At 43.4% G+C, this 21,948-nt stretch overlaps 1 protein-coding gene across 1 annotated transcript in view; it reads right to left on the bottom strand.

The window, feature by feature from the left end:
• CERKL (CERK like autophagy regulator) overlaps window positions 1–21,948 on the bottom strand; it is a 139,501-nt gene that overhangs the window by 25,380 nt on the left and 92,173 nt on the right. Inside the window, exon 5 of the mRNA XM_075001786.1 lies at window positions 11,963–12,105. Coding sequence (XP_074857887.1) covers window positions 11,963–12,105 — 143 coding nt within the window. The remainder of the gene's footprint in view (window positions 1–11,962; window positions 12,106–21,948) is intronic.

Raw genomic sequence — 21,948 nt, 5'->3', positions numbered from 1 at the left:
TTAGAAAATTAACTAATCAGCATTGATCCCAAAATACTTCCTTGGCAAAGGATCTCAAAAGCACGCTCAGGACAATTTTAGGTTTCAAAGGCCATTATAACATGTAATCTCTAATGTAATCTCTGGTATTTGAAGTATAGGGTCTAAACAGCTGCATGAAATTTCATGAATGAATTTGTTCAAAATGGTTTGGTTAGAATAATTCTTTAAATCTTAAAGCAAAACTGTTTTTGCTATCCTAATACCCATTATATAAGTGCTTACATGAATCCAAACCCCATCAGTATGTAAAAGATGGGAAAGTTTGGGCACTGATACTTACAACTTACTAGAGGCTTTACATACAATATTCCCTCTCCAAAATTACAGGGCTGGGGGAGCATAAATGCATACAAAAATCCCCAAAGCCACACAACTGGGTTTATTATAAACTATTCAAAAATAACTTTGCTTTCTATTCACTACAATAGGGATGTTATGTTTTTGAAAAACTTCTGACATCTTTAGGGATCATTGAAATACAGCTCAATAGATGAGGACCAGTCTCTTTGGGATACCTGATTTAAGCAGAAGTAACTTGCTACAATAGCCTGAAGAGAATTTATTGAAAGACCTTATTGAATTCTGTTCTGTTCAATATCTTCATCAATGATTTAGATCGGGGTGGCCAATCAGATAGGGATTAAGAGCCATGAATAGTGTGGCACGATCCACATATTATATCTATAGACACATAAAAATAAATATATAATTTGTGGCTCAATTCCCCCCCACTCTAGAACCAGGCACCCCCAGCTCTCCGCTCTAACCCAATCCCCCCCTCCTCCAGAACCAAGCACCCACAGTCTCCCACTCACACTCAGTGCCCATGACTCACTTGAGCTGCCACCACTACTGCTGCCACGTGCTTCTCCCATCAAGCGCTGGGGCATGCATGCAGAGCAGTGGATGGCACTCTCAGGTCTTGCCTACACTTGCCCCCAGCTTCAAAGGGGCGTGTTAATCAGGGTGATGGGTGCTGCAGTGCATATGCAGCAATTCATTAGGCTAATTCTCTCCTGCAGCGACTTCAAAAAGAGTCAAACTTCGAAGTGCTAGCATGCATATAGCCACAGGCTCTTTGAAGTGCCCGTGTTACTTCAAAGTGCATTTACTCCTCATGCCGACGCTTCAAAGTTTGCTGCTTCGAAATTGCCATGGGGGAGAATTAGCCTAATGGAGAGCTGCATATTCACCGCAGCACATCATTAGTAATCTCCCGTCGCCCTAATTAACATGCCCCCTTCTAAGTTGGGGGCAAGTGTAAACCCAGCCCTTGTGTGCAGCTTTGAGCAGGAGCTGCATTTAATTGCTCAAAGAGCCACATGTGGCTTGAGAGCCACAGGTTGGCCACCGCTCATTTAGATAGCGTATAGAAAGTACACTTATCAAATTTGCAGATAATACCAAGCTGGGAGGGGTTGCCAGTGCTTTAGAGGATACGGTCAGAATTCAAAATGATCTGGACAAACTGGAGGACTGGTCTGAGGAGAATAGGATGAAGTTCAATATAGATAAATGCAAAGTACTCCACTTAGGGAGAAACAATCAGTTTCGCACATCCAAAATGGGAAGGGACTCCCGAAAATGGAGTACTGCAGAACATGATTCTGGGATGCTTTAACAAGAGCGTTGTGAGAAAGCCACGGGAAGTAATTCTTCCACTCTGCCTTGATTAGACTTCAGCTGGTGTACTGTGTCCAGTTCTGGGCACCACATTTTAGGAAAGACATGGAGAAATTGTAGATGCTATAGAGTAGAGCAACTAAAATGCTTAAAGGTGTAGACAATACAACCTATGAGAGAAGATTAAAAGAACTGGGTTTGTTTAGTTTGGAAAAGAGAAGGCTGAGAGGTGACATAACAGCAGCTTTCAAGTACCTAAAAGGGTGTTGCAAGGATGAGGGAGGAAAATGAGTCTTCTTAGCTTCTGATGATAGGACAAGAAGCAAAGGGCTTAAACTGCAGCAAGGGAGGTTTAGGTTGAACATTAGGTTGAACATTCCTGACTGTGAGGGGGTAGTTAAGTACTGGAATAAATTGCCTAGGGTGGTTGTAAAATCTGCATCATTGGAGATATTTAAGAACAGGTTGGACAAATATCTAACAGAGATGGTATAGTTCCGCGGTGGCCAATATATTCACTACTCGCTACATGTGGTGAATAGGGCATTATGCTATGGCTAATGTAGGGGTGGCCAACCCACGGTTCTTGAGCCGCACATGGCTCTTGGAAACTTTAAATGTGGCTTCTCCTCAAAGCCACACACAGGGAGTACCGAGTCCACTCCATGCATGCACCCCACAGAAGTGTGTGGTGGCCCAGAGGTGGTTCCAGCAGCTCTGATGAGTTGCCAGCAGTGTATTAGACTGGGGATGCCTGGCTCTCTGGGAGAACATTCAGTTAGAGCAGGGAGGAGGGAGGCTGGGATTGCCTGGCTCTGGGTAGAAGGGGAGGGCACTTATTTAGAGAAGGGGGTGCGCAGCTGGGAATACCTGGCTCTGGGGGGACATAAGAAATAATAATTAGTAAAAGAGAAAGATTACCAAGTGTCAGACTGATTTCTAATAATATTAATACATGGATCATTTGACATTTTGATTGTATTTCATATGAAATACCTACCAATATTCTTATATTAGTTAATAAAATTTTGTACAATATAATGTGGTGAATATGGAAATAAGAGAACCACAGGTGTGACAATCTTTGAATTCCTGATATAGATGCCGCTTGGTTCTGCTGTGAGGGCATGTGACTGGACTTGATGACCTGTTGAGGTCCTTTCCAGTTCTAGCATTCTATGAAGTCAACAGCAACCTTCCACACTGACATCAGTGAGAGTTTGATCTGGTCCTTAACTAAACAAATAGGCCTCAAGAACTGTACCCCCTTCTTAAATCTATATATATTGTACTAAATTAGAAGCTGTGAATACATATTCACTTGAAGACAAAACAATCCACCTCGTTACATCTCACGTGAGGAGGCAAAATACATTTTGACATTTGAAAAAAGATACATAGCTTGGGTCTTGCACTCAGAAAGAATGGTTACTTACCTATGTAACTGTTGTTTTTCAAGATGGGCTGTTCACGTGCATTCCAATTTAGGTGTACATGCACATGTGTGCTTGGTTACCAGAAAACTTCCCCCTAGTGGGTAGCAGTCGGGTCAGTGTGGCACCCCCGGAGTGGTGCGCTCATGGTGACCAATATAGGCACCACCGACCTGCTCCCCAACTCGGTTCCTTTTCGCCAGCTACTCAGACACAGGGGAAGGTGGGAGGATTTTGGAATGGACACGAGCAACACATCTCAAAGAACAGTTACAAAGGTAAGTAATTGTTTTTTATTCTTTGAGTGATTGTTCATGTGCATTCCAATTTGAGTGAATGCCAAGCTAATGTTAGGAGGTAGGGTTGGAGGTCTGGAGCACCACTATACCTACAACACTCTCCCTTACCTGCTGAATGATTGCATATTGGGCCAAAAATGTGTGAATAGAGGACCAAGTGGCTGCCCTACAAATGTCCTGAATAGGAACATGGCCAGGAAGGCTGTTGAGGATACTTGGGGCCTCGTGGAGTGAACAGTAAAAGGAAGAGGGGAAACCCCTGCTACCTAGTAGCACTCCTTAATATACATTACTATCTATGATGAAATACTTTGGGAAGACACCAGGAGACACTTCATACTATCTGCAACAGATACCAAAAGCTGCTGTGATTTCCTGAAGGGCCTGGTCCTGTCCAAATGAAAGGCTACAGCCTTTCAGACATCTAGCTTGTCTAAACTCTGTTCCCTGGGATTGGCATGTGGCTTTGGCTACTAAAAAACTGACAGTCAAATGTCTTGGTTGACATGGAGAAGAGACCACCTTCAATAACAGTGCCAGATGGGTCTCAGTACCACCTTATCTTTGTGGAAGACTGTGTAGGCCCAGTCCACCATGAGAGCCCTCAGCTCAGACACCCTCCTGGCTGATGTGATAGCCACTAAAAAGGCTTCATTATATGACAAATACAGAAGGGAACAAGAGGCAAAGGGCTCAAAGGGAACACCCATGCATTTGGATAAAACCAAGTTGAGGTCCCACATGGGTAGGGGCTGCCTAATTGGTGGCATATCCTTTCCAAACCTTTCATGAACTTTCTGACCGTAGGAATTGAGAACACTGATGAGGACCTATGTCCAGGATAAAAGCGGAAATAGCTGCCAAGCGTACTCTGCTGGAAGCTAAGGACAACCCCATCTGACTAAGGTGCCACAGATAATCTAATATTGATAGTATCATGACCTGCATAGGAGACATCCCTCTCAGGGTTGTCCAGATCAAGAATCATATCCTCTTTGCCAAGTAACTGGCTTTAGTGGAAGGCTTTCTACTGTTCATGAGAACTTTCTTCACTGGGTCTGTACATGAACATTTCATGACATTCAACCACAAAGCTTCCATAACGTGAGGGAAAAGGACTTGAGACTGGGATGCTGTGGATGGCTGTTCTCTTGTGTAAGTAAAAAAAAAAAAAAAAAAAAACTTCAGGACAGCAAACCAGTCCCCTAAATCCAAGGAAGAGATAATAAAAGCTAGGGAGACCAGACAGAACCTGATCCTTTTTACAAATTTGTTCAGGCCTCATAGGTCCAGAATAAGCCTCAGTCCCCCTGTCAATTTTGGAATTAGGAAATATTGAGAGTAGAATCCCTGACCCTTGAATGCCAGAGGAACCTCTATTGCTCCTACATATAAAAGCGATTGAACCTCCCGCAAAAGAAGATTCTTGTGAGAAGAGTCCCAGAAGAGGGATGAGGAAAGTGGGGGGTTGGTAGGTGGGTATGAACTGAACTGGATAGCATATCCGCTTTCTATTATGCTTTTCCATTGATCTGAAGTTATTCATCAACAAGGATGGTAGAGGAAACAGGCGGAATAAAAATATAGGGCAGGAAGGATCCGGAAAAGGGACTGGTGTGACATCCTCGACTGCATCCTCAGAAGTTCTGTTTAAGGCCTAAGGATGGCTTCTGCTGGCCCTGGTCAGGCTGCTGGGAATGCCTTCTACTATTTCTACCTCTTGTGCATCTACTGCTGTCTAGGATGCTGACTGAATGGTCACAGCAAGGGCCCAGGGGTGAAGTTCCTATGCTTTGTGGAGAGTGTGTGGAGGCCAAGTGACTTTAAGGCCACTCTAGAGGCTTTGAGGCTATAGATCTGCATGTCTCTGTTCTCACTGAAGGTTGTCTCCTCAAATGGCAGATTTTAAATGGTTTGTTGGACCTTATATGGGAGACCATAGACCAGGACGTAAGCACCCTTCCTCATGGTGATCCAGGGCTGCCCGTATTGCTGCTCAGGAGATTGGTTTCCCTCTTCTACTGGGACTGTAAACTCCATCTTGGAGTCCTGGGGGATGAGTTCTGAGAACTTATCCAGGAACAATGACATGTTATATGAGTACCTGCTAACCAAGACTTGCTGGTTTGAGATCCTCAGTTGCAGGCCCCCAGTGGAATAAACTTTTCTGCCATACAGATCTAGCCTCTTGGCTTCTCTGTTCTTGGAGGAGGGATCTGCTTTCCCCTGTGGTTCACAGCACCATCCTCGGTGTACAAATGCTTGTGGTCTGCTGAGTGAACAAAATGCCTCCTTTATTTACATTTGGCTGTAGGAAGCGCCAAGGCCAGGGTCTGCCAAACAGTATTAGCTGTGTCAGTTATGGTCTTTATGAGGGATAAAGCCTCTCAGATTGGGGCTGCAGAGGACAGAATGTCTACCACAGGGTCTGTCTCCCCTACTGTCTCAAAGTTAATGCAAGCAAAGGAGCTCTCAAATGAGGGTGCATGAATTGACCTTGGCTTTCATAATAAGCCCAGGGGTCCAAATGACCACTGGGGTCATTGGCTGCCACTGGCCTGAGGCTGAACAGTGGCTTCTTCTGGAGGAGTGCACACTCCTACTCTCACTGGACTGACAGCAATCCAACACCAAGGATCAGAGAGGAGCTGTACCAGATGGTGCCTGCATGAAAACCAGACATTCTGCCAGTGCCCTGATGGGTGCTATAGCTACAGTGCCTCTCGGTGGTGTCAATAGCATCGATAACATGAACAGTTTGCCCTTTCATGGAAGATGCCAGGTGCCTTGGAGAGTGTTCCTTCCTCAGCAGTGAAAATGGCACCATCGCCTGCATAGCATCTGAGCCACTTGGAATGACATCGATGGAAGGTGAAGATCTCTTTCACCTGCTGGAGGTGATTGTAGGTGCAGACTCAATCTCCTCATGGGAGTCAACGCATGCTGAACTAAAGGCTGCAGAGGTGCCTGGTGGCCATGTTCCAGTCCTACCTGTACCATCTCTGTGCTTGGAAGCAGGGGATCTACCCTCCTCATGCCTCTTTTTCTTAGGAGTCTGGGGGACTGAGACCTATATCTCCTTGACACGTGGGCCATCACGTCAAGGCCCATTCTCCTTTGATGGTGCTGACATGGAGCTTGGCACCAGGGCCCTACGCACTGAGGATGAGGTGCTTGGTGCCAGTTTTGCAGAGAGTTTCTTTGGCTGCAGCGTCACATCCAGCAGTAAAACTTTTAGGTGCTGAGCTCTGTCCTTTAGTCTCCTGGGCTTAAAGGTTTTATATATCACACAGTGATCATGTGGATGGCCTTCTCCCAAACACTTCAAGCATGAACTGTGGGGATTGCTTTGGGGCACACACTTGCCAGAGTCAGCACAGACTTCAGAGCCTGGTGACCTAGGCATGACCTGCTGCTGCTAGGACCTCAAGGAAGGGAAGAAACCATCCCAAGAGCCCAACACTTAACATTAATCACTAAATCTATAACAACTAAACACTACTTATTAGTAGGCATCCTTCAGTCTGCATAGACTATGGATCGCGCCCTTTATAGTTTCAACTGAGGACTTCATTTACAGCGTCTACTGTGACTATGAAGGCCCACACGAGAGTGACAGTCCTTGCTGCATCTCTTGCAGATATGGTGGGTGTCTGGCAAGTCCTTAGTGTGCTTTCTGTGTGCTCGCTTCTCCTCTGCTAGCTGTCTGATCTTCGTCTCGCCCTTCTGAAGGCCCTTGTGTAACCCCTGCCTCCATCTGCTGCGGTCATCTGCTAGTTCTTCCCAGTTGTCCAGCTCGATGTCTACCTCTCTGATGTCTCTCTTGCAGACATCTTTGTAGAGCAACTGGGGGCGTCCGGGAGGTCTTTTGCCAGAGGCTAGCTCACCATACAGGATGTCTTTTGGAATCCTTCCATCACTCATCCTGTGGACGTGGCCAAGCCAGCGGAGCCGACGCTGCCTGAGGAGGGTGTGCATGGTTGGGATTCCAGCTTGCTCGAGGACGGCGGTGTTGGTCATCCTGTCTTTCCATGATACTCCAAGGATGCGCCTGAGGCAGCGCAAGTGGAAGACGTTCAGCCTCTTTTTCTGGCCGGCACACAGGGTCCAAGTCTCGCTGCCATAAAGGAGGGTGCTGAGGATGCAGGCTCTGTAGACTTGATTTTTGGTGTGAGTGTACAGCTTGTCGTTATTCCACACTCTCTTGCTGAGTCTGGACAGAGTTGTGGCCGCTTTTCCGATCCTCCTATTTAGCTCAGTGTCCAACAACAGGGTGTTAGTGATGGTGGACCCGAGGTAAAAAGGAGTTTCAGCTGACACATGCTGCAAGAAGGAACTGAGTGGGGGATGGTCAGTGGTGCCCATATTGGGTGCCATGAAGATGCCACTTCAAGGGGTGCCACACTGACTCGATGGCTATCTACCAGGGGAAAAATTTCCAGGAACTGGACACATGCATGCATGCATCCTAAATTGAACTCTCATGAACAATCACTCAAAGAAGAAAAGATTTTATGCACCCATATGATTAAGACCAGATGTAGAACACATCAACTTACATGCTACATTTTCCTTCCAACTATACTTGTATTTTTTAATATTTATATGACAATAGCATCCAACAATCCCAAAAAAGGATCAGGACTTCATCATGCCAGGTATTATACAAAGAGTATGTTGCAAAAAGGCTACAGACAACGCAGGTAAATGGAGGCAGCCAATATGTAGGCAAAATTTAAAAGAAATAATTGAAAAAGGCAAGCAAGTATAATTTCCCAGATCACATCCTTCTTGTGACTGGATGAAGGTACCAAGCAGAAATTGTGTTAAAAAATATGATGTAATGTCTTCTTAGTCAAGCCTATATGAAATTCTCTTGAAAACTGCACCAAAACTTTGGTCCCTTGCCTGAAACATCATACTACTATTAAATATTTAGGATGATCAGGATCACAATCAGTGTAAAGGTTGTCTCATTTTGTAACAACTAGAGTGCTTTTTTTATTTTTCTGTTTTTCCTGTTTTTCCCCTCTCTCAATCCCTCTGTATAGTTCCCTTGTTGTAGTTCCCATAGCAACAAACACTTTTGCTTATTGCTAAGGATCAGTAGTACAACTGCTGGCTTCTCCACATCTGATCCATTTCATTTTGACCACAATACAGTAGCTTGGTTAACTAACTTGGTGGAGTATTTTAGCAAAAAGTACACTCTTTCTGAGTCTCCCTCTTCAGGACGTTAGATGCCACAAAAGAAATACTCTCTCATCATGTATGCAGAAAACTAAAACCTGAGAACTGCTGCTTAGCATTCTAAATCTTATATAGTATCTGAAGATCAGGAAACAGACTCAAACCCAAGTAAATAATATAGTCTATAAATACCTTCAAATCTTCATCAATTCAACTATAAAACATGGTATTTTGTACAATGAATTATTATTTAATAATCTATTGATATACTTTCTAAATACTCACAAACATACCACTTTAACAAAAATGTATAATTTATAATAATGTAATATAAGGAGCTATACCTATCTTATAGAACTTGAGGGGACCTTGAGAGGTCATCAAGTCCAGTCCTCTGCCCTCACAGCAGACCTATCACCATCCCTGATAGATTTTTTTTCAAAATATTTGCCCCAAATCTCTAAATGAACTCCTCAAGGATTGAACTCACAACCCTGGGTTTAGCTGGCTAATGCTCAAACCACTGAGCACTCCCTCCCCATGAAGTCTACCTCATTGGCATAAAATGATAATCAAAATATTTTAAAAAATACCTAAACATCTCTCTTAAAAGGCATTTGCTGTACTCTCATTATTTAACTTTGTTTAATCACTCTGTATTTCAACTTACTCCCGCATTCTAAATCCAAATTCCTTTGGGTGCAACCATCTTGCTTGACTGTAATATACAAACCAAGAGAGTAAGTACTCTTTGGGGCAGGGACAGTTCAGTGGCTTGAGCATTAGCTTGCTAAACCCAGGGTGGTTGTTCAGTCCTCAAAGGGGCCATTTAGGGATCTGAGGCAAATAGATTAAAAAAAAAATTCAGTCAGGGATGGTGGCTGGCCCTGCCAAAAGGGCAGGGAACTGGACTTGATGACCTCCCACAGTCCCTTCCAGCTCTATGAGGTGTGTAGCTCCATATATTTGTGAGCTCAACCCTTGAGGGGGCTGTTAAGGAATCTGGGGCAAAATAGATCATAAAAAAATTCTGTCCAGAATGATAGGTCTTGCTGTGAGAGCAGGGGACTGGACTCAATGACCTCTGAAGGTCCCTTCCAGCTCTATGATAGAGGTATATCTCCATAATTTCACTAATGAGGAAGAGGAGTAAGCACCAAAGCACATCCAAAATCAGAACAGAGTAAAAAGTTGGAGAGATACCATCTCCTACCAACACATTCCCAACAACTCAAATGACAAATGAAAGTCAGAATGCTGGCCAAAAATTTATTTGCTTCATGCAGTTGAGATTACTCTGTAGTATCTCACTAAACCATTTCCTTGTTCTTATGTACTTTAAATCATATCTATTATCATCCACTAATTATTGCTTATTTTAAATATTACATTTGAAAATGGTTTGCAGTTAGTTGTAAAAGCAAAAGCAAGCCGAGCTCTTTAATATGACTTGCAAACTACTACCATGATTTATTTAAAGAGGAGAGGAAAATAGTTGAAATCATTCCCAAGGTAACCCACACAATTACTTCAATACTTCTTATGGGAAACAATTAAAAGAGTGAGGTATGAATGGGCATGAGCTTCAGAGAAATAATGTAGCTCCATTTTTTCCTTACTATCCTTATAAAGGATACATTAAAAAAATGAAGTTACAAATATAAGATCAAATCCACAGAAAGGACTCTCCATGCATGGATACTTCTCTTTCCCCACAGGAGTTTCTCAGTCACCTCTGCAGCAACACCTCTCTTTCTGGACTCAGTGGAAATCTCTACGTTGCCCATTGTACAGCAGAATCTCAGTTCTGAAAACCAGAATTATGATCTGTTCACCCAACCACTCACCTCATTAGGATCCACCAGTAAGTAATAAGGCAGCAAAAGAGCGCCCCACCCAAAAAAGGCAAATGCAGCACAGTACTGAGTTAACTCTAAATTATTAAAAATGGAAGTGGAAAAGACATGACAAGGTAAGGAAACTTTCTGAGCTTGCTTTATTTAAATCAATATAGTAAAAAGCAGCATATTTCTTCATCATAAAAAGTTTCTATGATGCACTAAGGTAATGTTTAGTTGAAAACATCTGAAAAAAGAATGTTTTGTTCAGAATTACAAATATTTCTGAGTTATCAACAACCTCCATTCCGAAGGTGTTCACAGTTCTGGATTCTGCTGTAGATGCTGGAGGAGCAGAAGAGGGTGGGCAGCCAGAGTGGTGGTGGTAAGGGCTGTGGATGAACGGGGACATTGGGGAAGCTAGTCTGGACTGCCCTTTCTGCGCAAAGCCCCACCCCGCCTGCCCCCCTTTTGCTACCAGAGCCTAGAGCACCACCCCCATCGCTGCTATCCCACCCCCACTTCACCCTGGACTGTCTGAGGGGCGAGGGAGAGCAGTCGGGTAAGAATGGAGATTTTTTCTCCCAGAGGACTGTCCCATGGGTAAGGAATTGGTCTATGCCACTATTGTTTAAGAATGTTTTATTTTTATTTACTTATTTTTTTAACCATCCAGCATTCTGGTAGCTGAAACAGTACAATTCAGACTTGTAACAATGTGCAAATTTCTATCAGTGAGAATAATCAGCCACTGGAACAATTTCTAAGGCCGCAGTGACCAATATGCTTGCCACTCACCACATGTGGCAAACAGGATGCTGTGGTGTGGCAACTGTGGCTCTTGGAGCCTTCAAAAATGGCTCCAGCTAGAGCCGCATGCAGAGAGTGCCATCTGCTGCTCTGCACACGTGCCCAGCTGCTTGGAAGGAGAAACACAGGGTGGCAGCGGCGGTTCTAGTGGTGGTCCCAGCTGCTCCAGCCCTGGTAGCTCCAGGTCCTGGCAGCCCCAGCACCTTTGGTGAGTCACAGCATTGATTTAGAATGGGGGGAGAGGGGGTTTGCTGGGGGTGCCTGGCTCAGGGGGAGTGTGAGGACATTTATATAGAGAGATGCCTGAGAGTGCCTGGCTCTGGGGGAGCCTGGCTCTCAGGGAGAAGAGGGCATTAAATTGTGGGGGGGGGGGTGTGGGGCGGGAGAGCTAGGGCACACTGACTCTGAGGAAGGGGAAGTGGGAGGGCATTTAGTTAGAACAGGGTGGGCTGTGGTGAATATGGAAGGACGACAACCACAAGTGTGGCAATCCTTGAATTATTTTTGGACACCATTGTTCTAAGGGATGTGGTGGTCCTTCATCACTGGAAATTTTAAAGATATACTCTCATTCATGCAGGAATTAATTCAGAGAAGTCCTATAATCTGTGTTATACAGGAGACAGACTAGATGAGTACAGTGGTCCCTTCTGGCCTTATATAGTCAATAACGTATCGGACAGATTTAAGCAAGGTACTTAAATTAATCAGTATCATTTATTCTCACCTGCTGGTATAATGCCAAGAGGAAGAGGTGCTCTGACAGGTGAAAGGATGTTATCTGTATTTCTTCCAGCATCCATCTGAGCTCTAAGAAGTAGACCATGTGCTACCTCACTGGCAGACCCATCACCACCAACACAAACCACCCTATAAAAAAACAGGCATGAGGCTCAGCTGTGGAAGATAAATGCCTTTTTTTTCTTCATACTTCACTGTTGATTCATAGATGAAAGACAACTGTAATGCAACAAATATCTACAGGACAATTCAAATACTTACAAATTATATGATTGTATATGTTTATATTTTATATATATATTTCTAATTTTTTTTAGAAAACAGAATAATCTCTAGATAGTTGAATTGTTGTTACATAAGCATGCATGCACACAGTTGTCACAATCTGCACACAGTGAAAAACCATCACTTCCCAAGTTCATTAACTAGACAGCTACAAATCTGTGAAGTAGGATAGGTAAGTTAGGCCGTGTCTACACGTGCCCCAAACTTCGAAATGGCCATTTGCATGGCCATTTCGAAGTTTACTAATGAAGCGCTGAAATGCATATTCAGCGCTTCATTAGCATGCGGGCGGCAGCCGCGCTTCGAAATTGACGCTCCTTGCCGCCGCGCGGCGCGTCCAGACGGGGCTCCTTTTCGAAAGGACGCGGCCTACTTCGAAGTCCCCTTATTCCCATGAGCTCATGAGCTCATGGGCTCATGGGAATAAGGGGACTTCGAAGTAGGCGGCGTCCTTTCGAAAAGGAGCCCCGTCTGGACGTGCCGCGCGGCGGCAAGGAGCGTCAATTTCGAAGCGCGGCTGCCGCCCGCATGCTAATGAAGCGCTGAATATGCATTTCAGCGCTTCATTAGTAAACTTCGAAATGGCCATGCAAATGGCCATTTCGAAGTTTGGGGCACGTGTAGACGTAGCCATAGTGAACACAGGAAATCTGAATGTCTTAATAATCTATTTGACCTGCACAAGCACTCGTTTCTTTCAGTGGCAAGCAATATACAGTTCTTGTTTTTTTTCATTCTAGCCTATAAAACATACTACTGTAATCCAAAGGCAATAAATTGTTGAAAACTCAGAAGGCATTAACATTTCAAATAGATAAGGTCTCAATTTATAGTGGTGTGAATAATAAGCAATGTTTAAATACTGTAAATGTTACAGGTGCTGGTTACCTCTTTTTAAATGTGATTGTCACAGTTGTTATGCTAACTGTGCCTCTAAATAGAATCCTGCCTAGATACAAAAATGTGGATCTGGATCCGCCAGGTTCACTCTTCATCTGATCCGCAATCCATGATCTGTATTTTACTTCCATTTGCACAACAGCTCTGGAGCGGGGAATATCATGCGGGGAAGAGATGGGCAGCAGAAAAGGAGGGACTGGGGATGGGTGGCAGCAGGGACTCAGGTCCAGGACTCTGCAGGTCAGTGCTCACCAAGTGGGAGGGGGAGGGGAAGAAGGGGGCCGGGCATGACCATCACTTGGGCCCTCCTGCAGGAAGATTTAGGATATAGTTTTTTTGTGTCCTCTCTCAGCTGGCAGGTGCCCCCTGCCTGCCCTGGCACTCCCCACTCCTCCTGCCAGCTGAGGGGGGAGGGAAGGGGAGAGAGCTCTAAGCGGGTATCCATTCTGTTTTCCACAGATGCAGCCATCCACAGACCTGTAGGGCTCTACCTCTATCCCTTTTCTTGATCTCACTGAGTGCACGTGTGCGGGCGGGGGGGGTTGCATGCACACACGCAAGTGTCCTTATAATGGGTCAGGTAATTGCTGTCCCTGTTCAAACCACGTGTTAATGTGTCGAGTTTGAATATGAATGTTAGTTCTGAGCATTCCCTCTGTAGACGGTTGTTAAAGTCCCTTTCAGGTCTCTAAGAGAATGGCCCGCTCCATTAAAGTGCTGACTGACAGGCTTGTGTATTTGGAGTTTTTTGATGTTCTATATCCATTTATTCTTTGTCAAAGAGTGTTTGCAGTCTGTCCTATATACATGGTGTGCGGGCATTGTTGGCACATGAAGGCATATATGATGTTAGTTGAGGAATAGGAGAATGTGCCTGTGATTCTCTAATTAATGTGGTTAGGTCCAGTGATGGTATCTCCAGAATAGATATGTGGACAAAGTTGACAACAGGGCTTGCTGCAAGGAAAAGTTCCAGGATTAGTATTATTGTGGTATAGCCTGTGGTTGGTAGTGAGAATCCTCATAAGGTGGGGAGGTTGTCTATGGGAAATAACAGGCCTGACCTGAAAGTTTGTGTTCTACTGAAAAGGGATGTTAACAACCGTCTACAGGGGGAATGCTCAGAACTAACATTCATATTCAAATTCTACACATTAACACACGGTTTGAACAGGGACAGCAATTACCTGACCCATTATAAAGGACTCTTGTACCTATTTTGATGTTTTATCTAACTCTTTACTTCCCCACCTCCAAACCTCCCCCTTCCCGCCCCCACTGTCCCTCTGCTCTTCTGATTTGCCATCCTTGATAACAATTTTTCTGATTTGTCAACCTTGATGATAATTTTTGGACCTCTGTGCTTTATATGTTGAGTCTATTTTGGTATGGCTATGATCTGAAGAAGTGGGTCTGTCCCAGAAAAGCTCATCACCTAATAAATTATTTAGTTTATCTATTTTAGGAAAGGCTCTATCATTAGTATTGTATTGCATTCTGTGGCCCTTACTCCCATGCTGTTGGACCTTGGCTACTGCAGTCAATCCCAAAGAAATAGTATCAGTAGGATTGCCTGAGAAGTAAGATACTAATCAATGTGAAAAGGATTACCACATCTGGCCACTGTTAAAACACAACTGCACCTACTTAACGTTATACTTAAGAACTAGAAAATGATACCGACCAGAGAAATTACAAATGAAAGAATCTCTGTTAAATCTAGGTTTATAATCTAAACTCAGCACAATGCACATGGTAAATCAATAGTATAAACTGGGGGCAAATCAGATTTTTACACACTCAAAATATCAGCTGGGCAAACAGGTGTTCAGTGGGGTTCCATCTGCAGCCCCAACCAATCCTCTCGTGCACCTGGGCACCACGCTTATCTACTCTTTCTCCCTATCTCCCAGCACTAAAACATCATGAACAGCTAATTTGCAGCATTCCAGCTCTGGAATGAAGAGGGAAGAGTGAGAACAGAGAGCAAATCAGGCAATTTGCAACACCTCTGAAAGTGTTGGGAGAGAGGAGGAAGCTTCAGAAATTTGACTGTGTCTTGTCATGTATGGAAAGAGATCAAAATTTCACCATTCAGCTAGATACAACATGAACATCCTTTATTTCTGTTTTCTCTCATATATATATATATGGCTTTGCACTTCAGAGTAGAATTAAGCATTATATCTAAACAAACATCTAATAATCTTGCAAACAAATCAGGTATGCAATATTCTATGCAATTTAGTATTTAAACTCTCACCACTGGACTACTCATATGGACAAAATTAAGTTCTTGCTTAACTTCTTCGCTGGATGAGGGACAAATCAGGACCTTGCAGAATGGAGCCAATTGTGTGTCAGTGTTTATTAATTGCCAGAAATACAATAAAACAAAGCTAAGCTTCATTTTGAAAGAGCTAACCCTGACTCTAGGCAAACACTTGAGGGATACACCAGGGCATAAAACTCTACTACTAGCAATCCTTTGTATGAAGGTACTTAATCATTGTTCTGGTATAAGGTAATTAAACTCCCACCTGCTGTGAGTATAGAGGAGAATGCTTTTTCCTGTAAATAAACTGCTGTGGCTAATATATTTTTTGTTTGTTTCTTAAACAGCTATTAAGCAGTTTCACAAAACAATGCATTTCAATGTTAGTAGAAATGTCCCTAAATAAACATAATTTAATCATAAACATATGGTGTTAGTATTCTCCAATGTTATGAAAAATTATAAGACTAAAATTGTTGGAAAAGTTTGTTCAATGGACGTTACTTCCACATACATGTATCTTCGATTATGTTCTTGCAACTATACCCAAAAATTCAGCCAATAATGGTAAACTCTTTGGAAAATGAAATATATCCTACTATAAAAACTGAAATTACATTTCTCAAGTTTGGCATATTTTCCTCATCTGCTATAATTTTTTCTTATTGTTTTATTTTTAAATGAAGATCCATCTCATCCCCATCAAACAAGAAAGGAAGTTCTGGCTAACAATTACCCATATAAAAGCCATTAAGTTTCCAAGACACAAAAGGTTGGAGCATACTTCTTTTCTGCATCTTTATGGCTAGTCCTTGGTGGCTTGCCTGATCTTATTTTTGTTGCTGTTATATACTAAGTTTGGAAGGCTTATGTTGCATTCATTACTTCCTTAATTGTCAATAGGATGATATAAAGCCAGGACTACTACAAGCACTTTACTGTGAATCCTGTAAGTGGGTTCTTACCCCTGACTTAAGATTTAGCACATTCATGCCCATATTTTTGTTTGCTTGCAATAAAAACCCGTTTGCTGGGCACTTTCCTTACATTCAGGAAGGAAGAACTCACAGCCCAAGCATAAGATGGGGAAGGTCTTGGTGACCTACAATTACACAGAATAACTTAAGGATAGAGACAAGCAGCCAGAGGTTAGGGAAAGAAGCAAATTTTTGTTGTTTTTAGTATAAATCATAATCCTAGTCTAAAACAAAGTGGTTCTTAGATTCTATTGCGCTACTCTATGGGTGATGTGAAGGCCTCCAATATGAACAAATAGCCATCATGTACAAGATTCTTCCATCAGTTTTCAATTACACCTGTCTAAACTGAAATACTTCTCTGAAAAAAAAACATGACATTTTAAGCTCTTGAATAGGGAGAAGAGACTTTCATGAAGTTTCCTGGCTTCTGTCAGAACATATAAAGGACATGACAAAAGAAAGTTAAGGATATATAAATTGAAATGCTTACCTCCCACCAAGCCATTGAAGTTGTCTTTTCTAAACAAATTGTAAGAGATTACAAAACCTAATAGTAGGCCTTTAAAATAATTTTCATCCACACTTCTTTAATTTAGAGAGTTTAGCAATCCATGTGTTTTTGGTTTTTGTCCTGCCATATGTATTAAAAGATCCAACTATTATACCAATGTACCTCAGCCAAAAATTAGAAGACACTCCCTTTGTGGGCTAGGAAGCAAATATACTACATGGTAAAAATATAAATACTATCTTTGCAAGTGATTAGAGCTCTCAGCCAATATCAAGTAAGAGAAGCGGAACTTTTCTGGAAGTACAAGGCATAATTAAGTCTTCTTTTATGGATCACTAGAAATAAATCTCTAAATCTGTCAGCCAACCAGGAACCGTGCGTAAACGTGAAGGTGGTCAATGCTGGGTGATGGACGGACCCATCTGACTGGGTGAGGAGCACAGACATAGGAGGAAGATGGTCTGCGCAACATCTGGACAGATGTAGAAGTTTGGAGAACCAGGTTTGTCTGAACCAGGGTGCTATGAGTATGACTCAAGCACTGTCTTGTTTTACCTTGATCACAACTCAGTGCATGAGAAGAATTAGTGGGAAAGCGTATGCCAAAGGTGCATTCCATGTGATGTTGAAGGCAGCCCCCAGTGAAGTGCAGCCAAATCCATGTCTGGAGCAGAATGGTGGCAGCATGTGTTGGCAGCTGTGGCAAGAGATCCATGGTTGGAAAACCCCATTTGCGGAAGATGTAGTGGATCATGGATTTGTGATTTCCCACTCATGCTCAAGCAGAAAATTGCAGCTGAAGTAGCCTGTAAGTATATTGTTTGTTCCTGGTAGGTAGGTTGCCAGCAAGTGGGGATACACAACTCCCACAGCTGAACAGCCTCACAGCAAAGCTTCCTGGAGTGTACCCTGCCTTGTTTATGTTGTGTGTTGCTGCTGTATCGTCTGTCATCATCCATGGTACAGTGCTGGAAATCTGCACGGAGCAGTCCATGCAGACATAATGAACTGCTCCGAGCTCTAGGAGATTTACATGCTTAAGGTGCTCATCTGGCAGCCACATGACCTGGACTACTTGATCCCCAAGATGAGCACCCCACCCTAGTAGAGAGGCCTCTGTCATAATCATGATCATTGGAGGGGGGATTCTCTGGAATGGCACTTCTACGCACACATTGTGGGGTTGCACCCACCAAGTGAGGGAGCCCCTGACTGTGGCTGGATGCTGAATGTTTTGTTCAACAGATGTACCTGGGGCCTGAACACCTCTCTGAACCAGGCCTGCATAGGTCTCATCCTCAGGCATGCGTGGGGCACAACAGAGATCACTGCTGCCACATGGTAAGAAGGCATAGACATTGTCCAGCAGTTGCAGTAGGAGAAAGTTGCAGTGTGGTGACAAGGTTCTGAATTGCCTGTAGCCTGTGTAGGGGAAGAGAAGCTGTGGCAGTTTGGCAATCCAAGAACACCCCCTGTAAATTTGAGTCTGAGGGTTGTTATGAAGGTGCACTTTGGGACGTTTATGCAATGTCTGAAATTGGAGAACAGAATTCTGGTTAGCGTCATTGCAAGCTTGCTCGGAATGAAGGAGTCCCTGATAGACATTTATCTAACCTATTCTTAAATATCTCCACAGATGGAGATTCCACAACCTCCCTAGGCAATGTATTCCAGTGTTTGATCACCCTGACAGTTAGGAACTTTTTCCTATTGTCCAACCTAAACCTCCCTTGCTGCAGTTTAAGTCCATTGCTTCTTGTTCTATTCTCAGAGGCCAAGAAGAACAAGTTTTCCCCCTCCTCCTTATGACACCCTTTTAGATACCTGAAAACTGCTATCATGTCCCCTCTCAATCTTCTTTTTTCCAAACTAAACAAGCCCAAATCTTTCAGCTTTTCTTCACAGGTCATGTTCTCTAGTCCTTTGATCATTCTTGTTGCTCTTTTCTGGACCTTTTCCAATTTCTGCACATCTTTCTTGAAATGCAGTACCCAGATGGTCACTGCTAGTACCTTTGGGAAGACCATTGATGCCATGCATAGGCCAAAGTGGAGCACTCTGTATTGAAAATATTGTTTCACTATGAGGAATCTGAGTTATCTGTGTGATGGGTGGATAGCTATATGAAAATACGCATCCTGGAGGTCAAGAGTGGACAGCCAATCCCCTCTTGTAATGCAAGGATAATTAAGGCTAGTATCACCATTTTGAATCTTTGACAACCCCAGAAGCCTCTGACTTCAGAGTGGAGTTTGTTACTACATAGAGTCCTATGGAGTCAAAGATGACATTAGGAGTCAAAGATGACAATAGGAGCCAAATCTTCATTGATTATATAATGTTCTGAGTGCGTGTGAGCAGAGGTCTAAAGTCACTACCCCATAGATTACTGAGCTAGGAATATCTGTAAGGAATAAGACAAGGTAGAAACTAACCTCATGGAGTGCAGATGGACCCTGGATGGGGAAAAGCTGTACCCTTGCTAACCGTGATTAATGCAATCAGACACCCATTTGGATAGTCTTTGAGCCAATATCATAGCTTGGAAATCTTTCTGTGGATGACGAAAAGAGTTTAGGGAATTTCCTACCATCTTTAGTCCTGTGCAAGTACAATGCCAGTGTTATTCTAATATGTAGCATTTGCAGAATCACCTCCCTGTTGTCACAATGTGCTGTTGGGGAAAAAACAGAGTTGGATCTGTTGATTTACCTGGAAAATCCAGATAGTGGTAGGAAACTTGAGATATAGCCTTAGACTTTTAATTTAAAAAAAAAGGCTAAGGGTGGCAGATGTGTCATCAGGCTACTATTTCTCTTACATGCCTAGTTGAAGAGATGGCAGTTACAAAAAGATCATCTCTTGTACAGGTGTCTTCACAGACGTATGTGAGAACAAACTGCCATGTACTTAAATGGAGGTGTAGTCAAAGCCCTGAGAACTATGTTAACATCCCAGGCTGGAGAGGATGGTGTCACAGATGAGTCAGTGCCCTTAAGGAATCCATGCACCTAGCCAATAAGCAAACAGAGTATTTGTCTATGTGGTCGTGTAAGGACATTTTCACTACCAAGATGTATCTTAATGGAGCCAAGTGAAAGTTTTGACCTTTTGACATCTAAAATGCAATGTAAAATCAGAGGGAGGGAAGATAACGTTAGGGCTACATGAGTGGAATAGCTATGACTTGGAATAATTTCCATTTAGCAGGTAAGCATGTTGCACAGTCAATTTTGGCTGTGCAGTAACACACCTTTCAGATACTCAGAGCTTTCTGCCTCTAGGCCTTGAACTTGGAGCCAGAACTGCAGGCCTAGGACTCTCACATTGGGGAAAAAGGAGCAGCCCATTGTTCTGAGAGATTAGGTGAGGAATCAGCTGAGGAGAAACAGGAGGAAATATTGCCATCTGTGTCAGGTAGAAGAATCAGATTTGTCTTGGTCAAAAGGGGGCAGAATAACTCTTACATTGTCTTGCTGAATTTTCAACAGGGTCTTGCATAGAAGAGAAAAATTAAGAATAGGCACAGTCCCTGTCCCGCAGAAAGATGAGTGCACTTACAAAGGAATGTTTCCACAAGCCAGGCCAAGGGCACTAATGAGGATATTTATTTTTCTAGTACATAGTGAAGAGATCTATAGTAATTTTTCCCCAAAGGGGAAAATTACATGTGAAAACAGCCCCGATTTCTGTTCCCACTTATAGTCGTGCCAGAAATTCTGACTGCAGATGTTGTCTGCCATGTTCTGTATCCCTGGTAGACAGACAGCAGGAATGATCACCTTCTGAAGGATGCACCATTTCTGAAGGCTGAGTGCTTCCTTGAAGAGGGAGGAAGACCAAGGGCACCCTAAGCGATATATGTAAAACATAGAGGTCCATCATGACATTCATGTAGGTGTTCTTGGTGAAAGGTAGGACTGCATACAAACACTTCTGCACGCACTTAGCTACCAAGTGATACAGATGGTCATTTCTATGGAAGCTTGATGCCCTGTGGTTGGGTAGGCAAGTCCCCCGTAGGCTATTAGGAAGGCATCTGTCCCAGGGTAATGCATCTGTGTACTGTATTGAGACTGCCACTGATAAACTGTGATAGCAGTAACAGACTTAGTGCTCCAGTTCAATGAGGAGAACTTGTAGAATAATCCGGCGGAGCCATCTGTACTGATAATAGTCCTGCCCAAAGGCAGAATGTAAGAATTCTCAATGTCTGAGCACTGGAATAATGGCTGCTACCAGAAACATCTTGAACATCTGTGTCTTCCCATAATTTAATGCCCTGAAGTCTAGAATGGGACTGCAGCCTTGCTTCACTTTGAAGATGGAAAATAATGGGAGAGAACCCCCTTGTGCTCCTGAGTTGCAGCAAGCATAACAAATGATATATTACCTGATAAAGTAGATTCTCAGGAGGAAGGTCCCTGAGAAGGACAGGGAAGGAGAGTTGGAATGGGGAAGGGATGCAAACTGAATGTTGTAACTCTTCGAAATAATCCCTGGGCCCTCTGCCAGAGGTGTGAAACAATGCCAGGCAACTCCTGAAGGGTATGACAGGTGTGTAGATGGTAGCTGACCTTGCAACTATTCAGGACCCTGATCACCACATGGAAAGTGCTTAGAAGAAGTGGGTTGATAGGTAGTGGATTGCAGTGCAGGCTGCTTCCACTTCAAGCCACAGCGCTCTTACACTATAGCTTGTAACTGTGCTCAGATGGTGAGTACTGAGTGGCTGACAAGTGTATTTCCTTTTTCTGCCCTGCAGTGTACATTCCCAGGGAGGATAGCGTGGTCCAGAAATCCAGGATTGGAGAAAAGGATCCATTTTCTCTGTGAAGAGTTTGGGCCCTTCATCCTTGAATTCGTCTCCAGCTCTTTGAGCAAACCAGACTGCTGTAGCCAAGAAGACTGCCTTAGTACCACTATCAAAGACTGGGCAGGCTGTTGTATCAGCTACATACAGTGCTGTGTCTAGTCCAATGTGCTTATTATCCAGTCATCTTTAAGAATGGCCTTTACAG

This window comes from Carettochelys insculpta, chromosome 8 (assembly GCF_033958435.1).
Source record: "Carettochelys insculpta isolate YL-2023 chromosome 8, ASM3395843v1, whole genome shotgun sequence".
In the NCBI taxonomy this organism is placed as follows: Eukaryota; Metazoa; Chordata; order Testudines; family Carettochelyidae; genus Carettochelys; species Carettochelys insculpta.
The sequence above is the reverse complement of the archived record's forward strand: the minus strand, read 5'-3'. Positions and strand labels throughout refer to the sequence as shown.